This window comes from Musa acuminata, chromosome BXJ1-9 (genome assembly GCF_036884655.1).
Source record: "Musa acuminata AAA Group cultivar baxijiao chromosome BXJ1-9, Cavendish_Baxijiao_AAA, whole genome shotgun sequence".
Lineage (NCBI taxonomy): Eukaryota > Viridiplantae > Streptophyta > Magnoliopsida > Zingiberales > Musaceae > Musa > Musa acuminata.
The window spans coordinates 3715489-3733114 of NC_088335.1; the positions used below are offsets into that span (position 1 = coordinate 3715489).

The following is a 17626-nucleotide window of genomic DNA, read 5'->3' on the forward strand; positions in this document are numbered from 1 at the left end:
TTCCGCTATTATACGCAACATTCTAGTTATGGAAAGTAGAACATCATGAATGCAGGCTGCTTCCACGACAATGACTTATCTTAAAATATGTTGGATTTTTAATTATATATATTTTTTAAAATCATCAATGCATTGCATACATATAAATTTAATATTATATTTTTCTTCGATCGTGAAAACTTAATTGAAATTTCTTTCTTATAAATTAAATTTTAATTTTATTATCTGATCTTTTTATCCACTTCCTGCAATCGCTTTTCTCAGCGTCATTGACATCTCACAGAATTCATAAGCAAAATTGATTAAAAGCTGTATCTAGACCTCCAACTTTGATTAAGAGGATGGAACTGAAGTGCCAAATCTAATTAAACTCCTGCTTACTCATGTCATTCTTTCACTTCACCTTGCTTGTAAGAAAGAAAATCTGGAAAGAGAACACAAAAAGCAAGACAAAGAGACAAAAAAACAAAAGATTGTGATATGATGCAGAGTTACAATATATCTTGCAATATATCATAGAAATGGTTAAGGTCAATTTTCTCTTTTCCAGAACGAATAGCTTCGGCACTTTTTCCATCGGATCCTTGTGCAGCCATCTCCACAAGCATATACAACTTCTTGATTGATATCTGATACAGTCCACATAAACATAGAGATCAGTGATTACCTTTTGATTCGATTATGTGATGTGACCAATAACAAGATTGTGAGAGATAATTTACAGCAAAAGTGGGAAAGGATGTAGAGCAAATAATTTATACTCAACATAATAACTTACATCATTCAGTTCTTCAACCGCTAAGTCAAGATCATCTTCAGAAAATACGCTGAGGCTTTGCAGCACCTGGACAGATATCATGAATTGAGGTTAAAAAATAAAAAAACAGGAGCAAATACTCCTCAGGATACTTAAACGTTGACATCAAAAAGATTTTGCCCTTAGATACATCTATAGTAAGTGCCAAATGGTCCTACATAATAAATATATATTGATTCTAACAAATAACTATATACTGCTTAAGTCACATAGCCGCTCTCTTTGAGCTGGCTGGATTCAAAATCCCTGAAATGTCACCTGAAAGAACTATATTCTTCTTATAAAATGCCTGATCCAGTGTATGACTCCATAGACATGACAAAATTGGCTCATAGTTTTTGAAGAAAAAATAAATCCCAAGGAAAAGCAGCAAGCAAACATGTAATAAATGAGATGAACAACAGGATACTACTATTCATTCCTTGGTTGTGTATTATGTTCATGCATCTATCAGTTTGACTTCGGAAATACCATTGTAATAAATGGTTACGAGGAAATACAGCTCAAGCCTTCTGTACACCTCCAAAAATTAAACTGGGCACGACCTTAAACATATCTGTTGGCATGTTACTTTACCTTCTTGGCGTCTTCCCTGTTCAATCTCGGAACATGATATGTAACAGAGAATGCATCACATATACCAAGAGACTCCAAAAATCCCACCTCGCTGCTTGTCCCTATTACCAGCATGTTCTTACCCTGAAGAAAATTAAGACGTCATAAAACAAACAAAATAGCTACAGTAAACTATGGTTCACTGATGGGAAAAATCACAATGAGCAACTTTGGGACAAAAAGAAACTAGAGGATATAACAATTGAAGTCAGTGATATAGCTTTCTTTTTTCTTTCCATTTTTTTTTCTTTTTACTGTTCGATGAGTTCAACGAGAACCATAATACAGAAAATAATAAGAGAACCTTTGGAGGAAGCCGTTTCAGGAGGACTAATAATGTCTGTGAAATTAAATTTGAAAAGCGCGGTCCAATAGCAACATACTCTAATAACCTGAAGAGGTGAACATCGCAAGAATTGTCAACTCACTATATACCAAGAGAACCAGAGTGCAATACAAGTTTACTTTCCTAAATGTAAATAGAGGTTAGTCAAGAATTGGCTATCAGAAATCAAGTTTAACATGGAATGAGGTTCTGAGGCTGTAGTCCAATATGTTCAAGTAATACTAGGAATCTCTGGAAAAAAATCAGAATGAATCACACTACCTCTCAATATCATCAAGAATTATGATGCTTAGTTGAGATTTATAAGCATCTTCAAAAACCTGTGAAAGACAAGATAGTTCTACTTGAGTTTAATTGCTGAAGCTTCAGAAAGATAGTTCTACTAGTACAATATCGGGCTCATACTAACCTTGACAATTTGTGCACATTTACTTCCTTCACTGAGACCGATCATTGTTTCTGCAGAGATCTACGCCACGAAAGGTATCGATCATTAGAACAAAAGAACAACCAAGGAACTCTGACCATCCGAAATGAGAACTTACAATCTTGACAAATGGGAAATCACTCTCAATGCCAATTGTAGCTGCCATTGCAGTTTTGCCACTGACACCAAAGAACTATTATATATAAAAATGCTAAGCACAGTCAGATTTTATCATTTACAATAACTCTTGTAAATTACCTGCCACTAAGACCTTCCAAAAGGCATGTAACAAGTGGGCTACCCTGGCTTACTTTCACTTGCTCCACGAGAAGCATAGCTCTTTCATGTATGTGCATGTGTCTCTCACCACAGTCAACAATGCCATTAAGCCTGCATGCCATTCAAGTTCTGAAGATATAATACTCCGTAATCAAAACAAAACTGAGATCCAATTCGTGTTTAACAAATGAATAGAGTGAACATTTGCTGGGAAAAGATACGGATAATTTAGTTTTAAGCCATATGCATTACAAAAACCTTTGTTCATCATTAGAAGCCTAATGATGTTTGATACTTTAATTTTACAATAATGTGGTAGAAACCAAATATTGCAAATAAAAATTAAGGATTCAAATGTTGGTCCGACTGGTAGATACCAATTGGCATTTCCAGTCTGACCAAGGATCAAAATAAAACTACTTGTTACAAATAACATCTTGTTGTTGCATCAAAACATATAAATGTTGACTAATCTGGCTAACGTTGAACTTGGTAAAATGAAATGGTTGAATAATTGAAAAATGAGATTATTCAGGAATACACATTGGTATGTGAACTTTGTATTATTTTTTTCTGATGATACTGAACAGGAACAAGTTGGTCTTCTACTGATATAATGGTACCACAGCAGTTCAACCAGTTCTGAAAATGGTACTCATATATAAAACCTTGTAGAAACACCATTTAATATGGATCAGGTTTTTAGAAATATCAAAATCATGAACAAAATTCTTTAACAGCTCTTGCAACATAGTTTTCTGAAGTGTTTTTTTTATATTTATGATGACATTATTTAAACCCCACTTACGTAGCAAAGGCTAATTTTCAATCAATCAACCAACAGAATAGTTAAAAAGAGTGATAAAAAAAGCAAAGAAAACTTTTTGCATATAGGTAATACCCCACCATCAAACTAGGCACAGTATCCAATCAAAGATTCAATGTTCTGCAGAAAAATGACAAAAGAATGAAAAAAAACTAGAGGCACAAAAAGATTAAACAAACACATTGTTGGTAAGACATTGACCACAAAATATAGTACAGAGAAAAAATTTAAATCTGTTTGACAAGTGATTTTGACATGATTAGCCATTATGACTTAGAACTGGATGAAAAATATTGTTAGCATATATGCATTTCAGAAAAATGCTTGACCAACTTAGTCACAAATGAAGCATGCACCTAAATCCAGGGTGACTAGAACATAGTGCATATCAAGGGCTGTTTGGCACAATCAGGTCCCTGTGGCCCCTTCAGGAACACCTGGAGAATTCTATTTGAAATTTCAAAAGCAAGAACAAAATTATGGCAACTATCCCTTTATATGGATCAACTGTCTCAGAAAAACCATAAACAGCACCGTATCCAAGTTTGCAAATTCCAATGAGAAGAAATGTCCAGAGTTTTAAGATGAGAAGGTCTACAATTAATAGATGTATCTTCTAAGAAGAAGCTAGGAGCCGTTTCTGCTTCAGAAATGTTCAGAGTTTTAAGACGAGAAGGAAATCAACACTGAAGGTGTTTCACTACTCCCATCAACCCCAAAACCAACTAGCTATAGCATGTGAAAGAACTCCACATTCATGCAAAATTAGTCACTGAAAATAGCTGAGTGCCTTTTACCTAGTAAAAATGTTTCTTTAAAAAAAATCCAATATCTTTAGAAGGTTCCAACACGTAAGACAGGTTTTATCCACAAAAATTGCTCTCTTAAAGTCTTGGGTACTTTGTATCATCTAAATCATTTCCTGACACGAGAACAAGAAGCATTTGGATTCTAGGTTGAGCCCAGGAATAGGCAGGCATAAGTTCCCCACTTAAAATGGGAACATCTTGGAGTGGAGGATGTGTCCATTCAGTGAGTGTGAAGCGTTTATCAGAGTGGCTATAGAAGGTTGTTGGCCTTGAATGTCCCAACAGTAGTGTTGCTATGTAGTGATGTGTACCAGCTTTACAAGAATAAAATGGAAAGTTAATTATACCTGCAACGTTCAAGATCATCAGTGGATGCACCAAAAGCGGGGACAATCTCATGAAGAGCATGCAAAAAATCATCCATAGTGACTTTTATGCTCTCCTCATCCAAGGGTTTAGTCAAATCATCCATGCTTATTTGTCTATTCAAGGCAAATGAGACAGCACTTTTAACAACACCTTCCAATTCTGCTCCACTGTAATTTTTTGTGCGTGCAGCTGCACGTACAACATGAAAAAAATTAATTATCAACCAAATATATGTTGTAGCAATACCCCCATTCATACATCCAAGAAATCTTAAGATGTGCATGCATAAGCTCAATCATCAAAAATATCCTATTTGTTGAACCATTAAAAGAAGAGAACAATTACAGAAATCAGAAGAAAGCACAAATAGATGTTTGTCTCAGTTTGAATGTACATGTGACTTAATGGTAAGAACACTAAACTGCTAAAAGAGGGGAACAAAAAGCAAAAACTAAGCCAATTGACTAAACATACAACAAAAAAAAGATCATCTCACCCTAAATTTTCTCAATATTATGATTCACATCATCCTTATTGACAATTACATCCTGCATATTATGTTCTATGACATCCGTCTCCTGCCAACAACACTTGCCATTCCAAAGAAAATAGGGTTCTAAACACTAAAAATATAAAGCTCAAGCATCTTGGCATCCTACTTGTCTTTCCAATTGGGTTAGAACACTAACAACCATGATAACGACCTTCTCATATACCACAACCCTCATTTCATGTGCATGTGATCAGTGTTCACATCTCTCACAAAGCATTTGCATGTTCTTTGGCTTTTTACAACATTCCAACACCATAACCAGCTTTCGGATTTTTTTTCCTCCACAAAGCATTTGAAGTAGAAAAAACATGCATGGACATGAGTCAATAAAACATATATGATGCAAAAATCTGCAGATTAGCTTCCATAAATGAGATATCTAAAACATCTACATGTTCTCCCATCAGAAACAACCACAAGATCCTTTATCGAACTTCTTGATGATCCTAACACAATTCTTAAACACCTTATCTCCATTAAAAGTTGTGATTAGATAGACATAAAACTAACAGTAATCTCAATGGCCAAGAATAATCCATGTAGCTCAAACCTAGTTCATATCTGTGGGTATCATGAAGCATACCTTCATAAGTTTATGTACATATTACTAACAAATGTCATACTTGCTAACATGATCAAAATTTACTCCCAAAATAAACATAAAATACATATACAAAACAAATGCTGGCAGAATGTGTGAGCAACTAACAAACCAGTAAAGCTGCTATCTGTCCACAAAACTTTCTTAGAGCATAAATGTAATGTTCCACGAAAAGTAAATGATTTATATGAGTTGAAATAAATGTAATGTTCTCCGAAAAGTAAATGGTTTGTATAACTTGAACTTTAAGAGCATTGACAATCAGTTAGATCTTTTGCAGTCGGTGATGTCCCCGAGGAATGGCCAAAGGTATCATGTGATAACTTAGGTAATTTTAGAGAAAGCAGGTCTAGATATTAAACACGACTCTGTTTCTCCCATGTCTCAGCAGCTACTGTGAACATTGTTATTCCTATTGCTTCCATAAATATTATGTACAAAATATCACATGACAATTAACAGAAATCCCAAGCTTTCTGTCTTGCCCCTCCAACCTCTTTCATGCCTGTTTAGACAACATGCTGGCAAAAAGCAGGCAAAGGGGATCAAACAAAGGACCTTTGAGAAGGGAGAGAAAGCAGAGCACAAGAGGCACAGGATGATTGGTCCTCTTAAAATGCAAAATGAAGAATAGCATCACCATAGATAGGTCAGTGTATGGCCAGGGAATCATGAAAAGGTGTTAGGGACCAACGAAAACAGTGAAAAGGTTGATGTGATATTTAAAATGATAAGTTCTGGAGGTGGAGGGTTATGTCCAGGTAGGAAAACTATCTGATAGATGAGAAGAGACAGATACAAGACTGGATGTGTAAACACTGGATGTCAAATTGTATTGTTCATAACTGGCTAAATAAATGGTCAGTGGCACAGCCTGCTGAAAATTAAAGAAGCAATGCCAATAACCGCAAATTTTTAACTCACGTCCAAGCATGGTCCAATATTTTAGACCAAAAGTAGAACAAAATTAGATATCCAACTAGGAGAGTAAATTAACGATGAACAAAAAAATTCAAAGCATTCGTCCCCTTCACAACGAGAAAAACTTCAATCTTATACATATGAATCTCGTGACAGTGAATGTTGTGAAGCAACCAACTTATTCAACAACCAACTTCACCCTTTCATTGTAAAACATTAGAGATCCAAGCAACCAACTTATTCAACAACACTTCCTAAGTCCAACTTCAATTTTTCTAAAATCCATTATTTAACAAATTGATATATTCAGGAATAATTTACCACAATGGATTTTGTATTTTATTTTAAGACGATGATAACAGAGATAGAACTCAAGTGCTAAGGCAGGCTTCATTCAATAAAGAAACCAAAAGGACCAAATTAGGACTACATACCAAGCTCTTGAAGGCTCACATCCGCTGCAAGAAAAGAATTTTCTTTCATTTTACTAGTATGTATTTGGAGAATTTGTAAGCGACCGTTCTCATCAGGGAGGTTAATCTCAACATGAACCTCCAAGCGTCCAGGCCTAGAAAATGAGCACATCAAATGAGAAGGATAAAGTAGAACTGCAACATAAAGCAGGATCAAGTACATATGGGTACCAGAAAGAAATCAACGGAATAAACTTCAAAATATTTTCCAAAATCAAGCAATCACAAGATGAGCAATGGACCTTAGCAGTGCTTCATCCAATAAATCCTTCCGATTGGTCATTCCAATCAGCAATACGTTGTTTAAAGATTCAACACCGTCAATCTAGAATGCAAAAACACTATGTTAGCATCAAGGTCCTGAGTGTCATGATATTATGTAACCCTTGGTAAAGTTCACCTTTGTGAGGAGCTGGTTGACAATGCTGTCATGAACTCCAGTACCATCCCTAGTGGACCCTCTTGACTGCAATTACAATATTTAAAAGGTTAGCAACAAAGTCCATTTCTGGAAAAAATTTCAATATTCAGAAAAAAGTTCAAACATATCTTCTAATAAAAGATGTATCTTGATTAACAAAAAAAAATGGTGGATAAATTCCAAATTAAAACATTTTCAATGATCCATCTCAGATACACTACAAAAGGAGGGCAACAAAAAAAGTTCTAAAATAATAGAAGTTCCTTTACATTTCAACCAAATTGCCAATACCACCTAAGAATTCCACAAATAATTAATACAACACATAACACCCACATGAGGGTGCAATATATGTTTTAATTTTTTCACCACAATCGGATGGAATTGATCACACTGTTGGACCAATGAAAATAAATGTATGCAGAATATCAGCAGTAGCATAAGATGTGTCAGATGCAAGCAGAACTATCTAAAAAGTAGAACGATATAGAAGCTAATAAATGGAATCACCAAAGGATGGAAAAAAATCACGATGCTCGGAAAGTGATGATAGCAAGAAAGAAAACTTTTTAGAAAAAGTACCAAATGTATCTACCTTACAGATAGCATCAATTTCATCAAATATGATGACATGCAAGTCACTCTGATCACCTGGAAATAATCACATGAATAATGTTTTGCAAGGGAACTAAAAAAACACTGTAAATTTAACAAATCAAATAATTAAGAGACAACTGCATACCTTGAGTCCTCTGATCATTCTCAGCATCAGCAAACAAGTCTCTCACATTTTTCTCTGTTTCTCCAACATATTTACTTAAGACTTCAGGCCCATTAACAATCTAAAGTTAAAGAAATATTTTATATTTAAGTGGGCATGTATTGGACAATAAACAGATCAGCAACCAAAATACACAATAACTGTTTGAACAATGGACTAATAAATGCAATGAAGCCTGGAGAAATATATGCTGCTGATGGTTTCCACAGTAAGAACCAAACCTAACCTTATTTTCATTGGTATAGTAATTTTTTTGAACAAAACCAAACAACAAAATCTAAAACTAGAATTGTTGATTTTAATTCTCAGCTTTATTTATAAGCAAAATTTCAAACCTTATTTTTTTATAAGGTACAGATTTTCATATCCAGATTTCAAAAGTAGATGATTATCTTTCTGATGCTTAGATCCAGCAATTGCGATGTGTCATTTAGCTCATTCTTGACAATCTACCCTATTTCTTTGACAAGATTTCTAGCCTTCATTCCTTTCCTAGTTTATAAATGTGAAAGATGCATACATGTTTAATATGCAAATTTTTATTATTGTTCATATTAAATAAATTTCATGACTGATTGTGCCCACTCTTGCAAACTTAGGTCTTTCCTTTTTATTTATTTATTTTCATTATGTATAATTGAACTCATGAATCGATAATTGGTACAAAGCAAAGTCACACAAAGCATGTATTTCCCTAGCCCAAACGAGTTGAAGGTGGAAACTGGAACATTTATAAACTATCAATTAATTTGGCAAAAGAATAATAAAATTGGTCTCCTAATGTAAAATACCCATTTTTCTTTAGACTGCTCACCTGACTACTTGTTTATATTTTTAAAGAAAATTTTTAGATGAACCCGGTTTGGAAGTTAAAAAGGAATCCTTGTTAAGGTGCACTTCCGTCACTGCTCTCATCCTCAAATCTATTTTTCTATCACCTTTCTGATCTTCCCATGCATGTTATTGATGGCTTTGAGTTGGTAACTAAATCATTTGTTGCTAACATATTTAATTTTATGCAATACTCGTACCAAAATCATGGTATACCCAAGCATCCTAACAGATGCCCACTAGACCCTTGTCCACAACTAGAAGTCCATCACTGCATTTGGTACAAGCATTTGTAAGAACGCCGACTTAAGGTGTACATGTTCTTAAAAGTTATTCATAGAAAATCAGCTGGATGGTTAACTGATCCATGACTGACTTGTATCAATAATCCGAGTTGGACATTAACTATAGAGTGGTTTACCCCATATCTATATGAATACTATCCATCATAATTAACCCAAGCAAACTTATATGAATATCTACTATTACATTTCAAATAGAGAGTTCTTGATAGTCATTAGCAAATATAGGTATAGACTTTTTCATATATCAGATAGAACACATGAAAATAATTCCTAAAGGAAAGAAATGCTGAAACATATTAAGTGTAAGAAGTCATGCCAACAGAATCAGAAGAATGCATGAATTGGTTTTGAGCATATAAGTCAAACCGATTAGCCAGAAAATGAACGGTTTAACCACAAAGTCAAACCTTTGGCTCCCTTCCATTCAACAGCTTCCCTATTTGACGAGCCATAAGTGTCTTGCCGGTACCAGGAGGTCCATATAGCAGCATCCCTTTCACATGCTTGATACCCAATCTGCAGGATACAGTAGTCAGAAAGGAATCCATACTTGACAAGTTTTCTGTAACAAACTCAAAAATCTATTCACAGAAAAATGTTAACGTTACTTGCTAACAACATGGGAAGGAAAAACTCGAGAAGCAAATGCCCTTCGAAAAATTTCTGTAAATTCAACACTTAGTCCTCCTATTCCCAGCTTCAGAAGGTTGAACTCTTTATGACGGAATATTTTGCTGCTAGCAGCTTCACGCTGATTAATTATCTGTATGAAATACAATATATATACATATCATTCTCATGGCAAATTTTTCGCATTTACTTATGGAAAAGAGTGTCAGAGTTAATCCCTTTCACAAAATTTGGTAAAAGATTAAATCAACGGAAGATATCAAAAGAACCTTAATGCCCGAATTTGGAGAAGCTTCAAAAACAAAATATGTCTCCATGGATATCATTCCTCTATCCACGCCTTTGGAATCATCTTGTCCCTCAAGCAGAGCTTGACTAACCGTAAATATATAGTTGGTTCCACAATATTCAAATAATACCTTTTGACCAGTTGTCATAATCTGTGTACGAATATCAAATAGCGTCAAGTTAAAATTACACAAACCAAATCCCACAATGACTTAAGGCATAATCAAACAAGCTTGTTTTTGAAACAGGCCGAAGGCCTGATACAAATGTGTTATGATGATTCTAATTACAAAGTTCACAGGCAACGCAACAAGGATAAAAGTATGCTTGCCCATAATTGATAATTCCATTTGAACACCCTGCTACCTGTGATCAGTTTCGACATGGATACTTTTTATCAAGAACCATCGTATACAAATTTATTAATTCAACTCTTCCTCGGGTCTAAACAAAAGTGGATATATTAGAACAGATTATAGATCTTATTGTACCAAAAGTTCCTTAATAAATCTCAGTTATGTCATCAAAAAATCAGCAATTTTAGGATGGTTTGACAATGAAATTACAAAATGCTTGCCAGCAAGTGGATCGATACAACCATTTGGGAAAATTGTATAGAAATACTATGTAAACATTACATCATATTTCAGTGGTTTCATATTTAAGAATTTGATCTTGATTTTTTAATCTGAAGCACATAGTTCCTATGACTTTCACAGAGAAGTCTTCAATAAGCATTGAATTGCAGAAGTTGTATTTGTTGCAGCAAAGAAGAACTCAACACTCAGGTTAAAGAAGAGGAGAAAAAAAACATAAGAAACAAGAAGAAAGAAAGGTAAAAGTTCTGGAAGCCATGTCATCGAGTTGCATGACAAAAGAATGATTCCATAAAATATAGGAGGGATTTCTAAAGTTCACTCTCTATTTGTCTGTGTATGTTGCTCTTACATTTCATTTAAAAAAGTAGGTATAATACAGTTTTTCTCTCCATTACTCATATTTCTTTTCAGATTAATCTCCTTTCCATGCGTTGATGCACACACACATGCACACTCATATTCTTCTAGTTCAATAACCCTCATTTCGTCCCCTTTACTGGCTAAAGAACAGTAGCTTCCAACTCCTTTTTAATTTATTATTCATCAAATCCAAACTACATTTCTGTCCTTAGTTCAAGTCAAACAGGTCTAAGTCTATCGTTCTACCACTCGAGTTAGCCTAAAACCACTGCTTTCAAAAAAAGGTCTGCTCAGTCCTCTGCATCTACATAAAGACCCTTTAGCCTAAGTGGATGTTCATCATACCACATTCAAACCCATCACTCCAGTCCTTTTTTCTAAATACAAAACCTCAAAAGATACCACTACTGTATCTTATAAGGGCCTCTACGCAGCTAGATCACAATAAACCAAAAAACATAGAAACAATCAAGTTGTTGAGTTCAAGAACTTGAGCATCACCCAACTAGCTATGCAACATGAGCAAGTTGGTCAAACATCACATGCAAAAAAAAAAAAAAAGAAAGTTATAATCGTAGAAGATGATAATCACTAAATATAAGCCAATTCAGAATAAAAGTGTTGATGTCTTACCTGGTCAATGAATTTTTTCCGAAGTTGTTGAGCAAGAAGTACAGCATCCAGCTACAACATAGAGTTTGCACTTTAAGACAGCAGCATTCAAGCATGGGATTAGATTAACAAAAGAATCTCAAGATAATCTTACTTGCTCCGTTCTATTAGTCTTGCCTTTAACAAAATCCAACTCTAGTGTGAGTAATGCCAGCTTAAAGTTATCCGGAGGAACAAATCTGAAAGGACATTCAACAATAAAGGTGAAAAATTTGATAACACAACTCATTAAGCCATATCTATGCAATTGCTAGCTAATGTGAAGGATGCATACCTGCTAACTGAGATTTGATCACCGGATGAAACTCTTGTATGACGACGCTGTATGGCATTCAAAGCAATATGATCGCTAGGAATGTTCTGGTGAGCAGTAGTTCTTTATTAAGGTTGACGTCACACAACAAATAATCATGTGTAATTGAATCGGATCAATCTATGTCCGTAAAACAGCACAAGAAGCAATAAGTTGGTCCAGCATCATGAACATAAGCAGGTGCTTAACACCATCATACCTTATTCAGTTCCACAATTTAGATATTGCAAATCTTGGATCAAATCAACATTCCAAAATCAAGAAACCAAAATCTTGACAGTTAAAGTTTGAACAACTGCATTGTCGATTCTTCTTGATGCGGAGTCAGAAGAATCGTGAGAGAAAGTTGCTAATCCGGCGATCAAATCAACATCCTAAAACCAAGAAACGATGTTCTTGAACATTAAAGAACAAACAAACCCGATAATCATGGATACTCGATCTTTCTTGACGAGGAATCAAAAGAATCATGGATAAAAGATGCAAACCCGATAGTTATATCTAATTCTATAACCAAGAAACCAATATCTCGAAAATTAAGGTACCAACAGCTGCATTCTCGATCCTTGTCGATGATAAGTCAAATGATCTCACTACTATCTCAAACAAAACAACTCAAAAGACGTCCACGCAATTGGATGGACAAAATCAAGGATATCGTAGGGTGAGGACGACGGAATCTCCAACGAATATGAGGACGTGCTTCGATCCGGAGGTGGCGAACTTGTTCAGGTCCGCGGGGGAGCAGTAGGCGAAGTTGGTCAGGGCAAGATCCTGGGTCGGCGTGTTCACCACAGTCATGGAGTCGGCCGCCGACGAGGCGCCGAATCCGAACCTACCCGCCATGGCTGATCGCAGCGGAGCAAGTATCAGGCGAGTTAGGGTTCCTGACAGGAATAGCGCAAGAGAGAGGGAGGAAAAGACCTCGGAGGCGATCAAACGAGGGAAATGGAAAAAGAGGGAGGAGAGAAAATAGAGGAGACCATTACTTCGTTCAGAAGAAATGGTCTGCGCCGTTATGATGAGTGCAAGACTATATTTATATACGTACTCTTGGTCTATAAGATTCGTGCAAGACGTGATGAACTCTTGGCATGGGCCAAAGCGGAGCTTATCACCACACCCTCTTTAGATCCATATCGCCATGGTAGGGCGGCCCATATTACAGGAACGCTCGGAGCTCGCAATGAGCTGTACTGCTACTCGTTAATGATCCAAACCCACGCGAGAAGGTTCCACGCACCGCGCCTGCCGCCCTCCACGTGGATGCCTCGGTGCGTCACATGGCCCCGTTCGGTTCCTAACGCCAAGGAGCCATGCCATGACTGACTGCTACACGCTCCTAACAGCCTCTCGCCACCGTCCTGGAGAACCCAAGACGGCTGATCTGATCAGAGTTTGGAGGATGCAAAGAACACGTACGGCAAGTGAGGTTTGATAGTTTGCCATAGGGACAAGGAGAATCACCGAGGTACAGCGGGCACGAAACAAGCGGTCTGCTAAATCTTGTCGGGTTGCGGATTTAAGCCTCTGATCGGATGCATTTGCGCGGGTGATTTGTGCGGTTGGCAGTGTGTGCAAACCCGTGATGTTGAGAGCTTTCCCCCATCTGGCAGCTACGGGCCGTTAGGACATCACTCCGAGATGAATCCACTGCTTCCCTGGCAAATGCAGCACGCACCCATATTTCCTCCAATTACTGATGGATGATCAAAATTATGATTTATTCACCTAACGCTCGGGTCGTATCGGTATGGTTAGGTCCCTTCACATCAAAACTTGTCATTATCCACATGGCATAGAATGTAAAAGACAGATGCAGTAGTTCGAGCTTTGATCAAAACATCAGCAAGCTCCAAATGATTAGTGCGAGGTCTTGATCATCAGGTTTGGGAATTGCAGAGAACAGCGCAAGCATCGGCGGGATGTACCGTGAGAGTGGCGCTGGTGCACATCGCCATGTTCTAGGCCAGCGTCGATTTATTGCTCCGCTGGATGAGGTCTCCGAGTTTAGATCGTTGCCGACGTGTTGTCTGCCTTAATGCGGGCTGCGATGTTGCCATCACGATGGATAGACACACGTCATAAATGTGGCTCGTTTGGGTTGATGGATCGACGTGGTTACGTCGATCAACCATGCCACGTTTAATGCGCGACTCTGGCATGGACAAAAGCTTCGCACCTCTCCATACATCCTCATGAAAGCTTACCCACCGTAGATTTCTCTTATCACGTGTTGCAACATAAAAAAAGCTGTTACTTTTTCGATATTGCTATTTATGTCGAAAGGAATGAGTCGCCCCAAAACTGTTAGGTACGATGGAACGTCTCACTGGTCTAACACAGGGGGCCACAGGGACCCACGATAAAAGATCGCGTGTGAGAGGGCAGACGTCGTCCGGCGACCTTTTTCCGGGGTGATTCAGTCCGTCCACTTACGTTACAGATGGGGGGGTGGGGGGGAGGAAGGAGGAAGTGGAGGTGAAAACGGCAGAGAAGTGGAAGCGGCGGTGCACGTCCCACATTGGGTGGCTTGCGTGGTCACCCTTCAAATGCTCGGGCGGACACCATGCATGCACCTCTCGCTGCGTCATCTGCCCGTAGCTTCGGCCCACCTCCCTATCTCGACACCCTCCTGGCTCCTTCCTCCCCCTTGCTCTACTAAAGCCCTTCCCACCCCCTCTCTTCCTCCTCATTGCCTCTCTCTCTCTCTCTCTCTCTCTCTCTCTCTCTGTGCGTGCCCAAGCACTGGAATCATGATGACGCCCATGTAATGTAGTGACATGGAGTCATTGTGCTTTGCGACCATCGTGTAGTTACTTACCACTTCGCCTCTTTGCGCCTTCGCTCTCGGCATCATTCACAGAGACGACGGTCCAGCAGAGTTTAGGGTATCTTCCCATCCGCCGACCCCTTGCGGACTCCGAGACGTTAGCCTTACCTTCCAAAGCGGTTTGATGAGTCCTATGGCCGACCAAATCAAATGGGCATCCTCCGAGTCCGAAACCAGCGCGACATCCTCTTCCTCCTCCTCCTCGGGTTCGTCGTCGTCGAGGAGGAGCTCGGGCAGGGCCACCACGGAGCAGCGGAAGCGGGAACGGGATAGCAGGCGGCACCCGGTATACCGCGGGGTGCGGATGCGGGCGTGGGGGAAGTGGGTGTCCGAGATCCGGGAGCCCCGCAAGAAGTCGCGCATTTGGCTCGGCACCTTCGCCACCCCCGAGATGGCCGCCCGCGCCCACGACGCCGCCGCCCTCTGCGTCAAGGGCCCCTCCGCCGCCGCCGCCATCCTCAACTTCCCGAACCTCGCCGGCACGCTACCCCGCCCCGCCTCCCTCTCCCCGCGCGACGTGCGGGAGGCCGCCGCACGGGCGGCCGCCATGGATCCAGCAAGCCCAGGAAGCGCCGCCTCCTCCCCGTCGCCGTCGTCCTCACCGGAGGAGAAGCCTGCCGCGGCGCCGACGGATGAGCTGGGCGAGATAGTGGAGCTCCCGCGGCTCGGAGAGGAACTGTTCGACTCTGCTGCGCTAGAGGGCGACTTCATCTTCCATGACACGGTGGACCTATGGACCTACCCGCAGCCATGGGTGGAGGGCAAAGAAGACCACGAGTTCTTCCCTGATCCAATATGGTCGCAGGAAGTCAACGCATCCACTGGCTTGGAAGCTCCCTTCTGGGACTTTTCATGAACTCGAAACACACACACACATGGTTCCTTCTCCTCCACCTCTCTCCAGTCACTGTACATTCGTTGGAGGGCCTGCAAACAACTCTGCAAGATGAGGAAGCGATTCCATTGGAGGAGACAGCGATCAACGGTCTCCTGTTGTCATTCTACGAATAATTGTAGACGCACTGCAATGGCTGAACGTAAAATGCATACAAGCCATCTTCTCCTTGCATTCAATTAAAACCATGTACTTCATCGGTTGATCTTTCCTGTACATCATTAGCATTCACAATGCAGTATGATGTCTTCCTGTGTGCATATAAAAGTTTCTGCTCCAATGGGTGCCATTATTTCTCATATTTACTGCTGCTTTCCTTCAATTTTGGCTTGTTTGCCAATTCTCAGAGCTTGAGGTCTTTATGTACACACACACACACACACACACACACACACACACATATATATATATATAATAACCTAAGTCGCAAGAATTGCTATCTTATGTTACATTCCCTTCACAAATTCACATAAACTTATGTTTGGATGATTGAAGTGTTACTCAGGGATTGGCATCGAGGGACATCAGGTTCATGCTCCTTCTCCCTGCATTTAATGGCTACCAAATTTGTAGTGCTCATCATCTGCATGAGATAACAAGCATGAAACTGCATTCCAAAAGCAATCGACAGGTGGAATAAGGTCGCAGTGGGGAAACAATGTGGTTAGGGCCTCAATTGAATAATTGCCTCCATAAAGTTTGCTGTCTAAATTGTACGCTAAATGATGCACAACGTGACAAAAACAAATCTCTATTGAATTTAATATGCACCAATTCGAACTACTTTTTTTGTTTGGCATCAAATGCTGTGAAGTAATTCCTTGAAATCACGAGAAAATTATAGTTGATCCTAAACGATTGGGATATTACAACTTTTTCTATTGATGCCACAAAGAATTTTGTGCTCATCATCAGCAACCTAACTTCCCTCTCACTGATTTATAGATGAGAAGAATTATCAAGTAATTGGCTGTTTATATTTATTAGAGAAACCTTTAAAGTTATTGGCTATTATTTATAGTCATGCACAAATTCTCAAGTTAATGGACAAAGTGTTAAAGCTAAGTCCAACTTATTTTTATTTTTCCAAAAATATATAAAACTCGGAGCACAGAAGAAATCATAGTTCTTGAGATCAAATCTGTCTCCAGATAATATAATTTTCAGAAGGTCTAGTCTGATTAATTAACCAATGAGCACTACCATTATCCTCCGACATACATGAATAAATTTACAATCGATGAACATAATAAAAATTGACTTGTACACCAATTTACATTACTAATTTCTATTCGAGAAAAGAAGAAAACAAAGCAGCAATAGATTCCTTAGCCTACCATCTTTCCTCGGCACCTATATGTTCTCCGAAAAAAATGAAATATACAGCTGCAATCCAATGCACAAAGCAAAGACAAACCAATTTGATAAGGTGAAGATAAAAGGCTTTACTCAATCTTCTTACTACTTCTTTTTGGTTCTTCTCTTGGGGAATGTAGGGGTTGTGTTAGATGGTCCACATGGATTCAAAAGACAAATATAGCTAGGAACTCTAAATTTGAAGCCTCATTTAACACGCATATTAATGTGGCAAACTTAGGTGCCATCTTTTAATTGATGATGGTTGCCAAATGAAAATACATATTACAAATTATATATACCAAT

At 38.6% G+C, this 17626-nt stretch overlaps 2 protein-coding genes across 2 annotated transcripts; one reads left to right on the forward strand and one right to left on the reverse strand.

The window, feature by feature from the left end:
• Positions 1-298: 298 nt before the first annotated feature.
• Positions 299-13257, reverse strand: LOC135592552 (vesicle-fusing ATPase-like). The gene is made up of 21 exons (XM_065082078.1): positions 12895-13257; positions 12198-12293; positions 12018-12102; positions 11885-11935; positions 10274-10444; positions 9983-10137; positions 9782-9890; positions 8200-8299; positions 8053-8108; positions 7437-7502; positions 7279-7361; positions 6998-7131; positions 4467-4677; positions 2464-2595; positions 2324-2384; positions 2188-2247; positions 2040-2098; positions 1737-1824; positions 1394-1516; positions 779-844; positions 299-629 (listed from the first exon to the last, which is right to left on the reverse strand). Exons 1-21 carry the CDS (start codon positions 13080-13082, stop codon positions 492-494), a joined length of 2232 nt encoding a protein of 743 aa, XP_064938150.1. The 5' UTR covers positions 13083-13257; the 3' UTR covers positions 299-491.
• A 1396-nt stretch (positions 13258-14653) lies between these two features.
• On the forward strand, positions 14654-16263 carry LOC135592557 (ethylene-responsive transcription factor TINY-like). Its single transcript, XM_065082082.1, has one exon. The coding sequence runs from the start codon at positions 15194-15196 to the stop codon at positions 15923-15925; it is 732 nt and encodes a 243-aa protein (XP_064938154.1). The 5' UTR covers positions 14654-15193; the 3' UTR covers positions 15926-16263.
• Positions 16264-17626: the final 1363 nt, after the last annotated feature.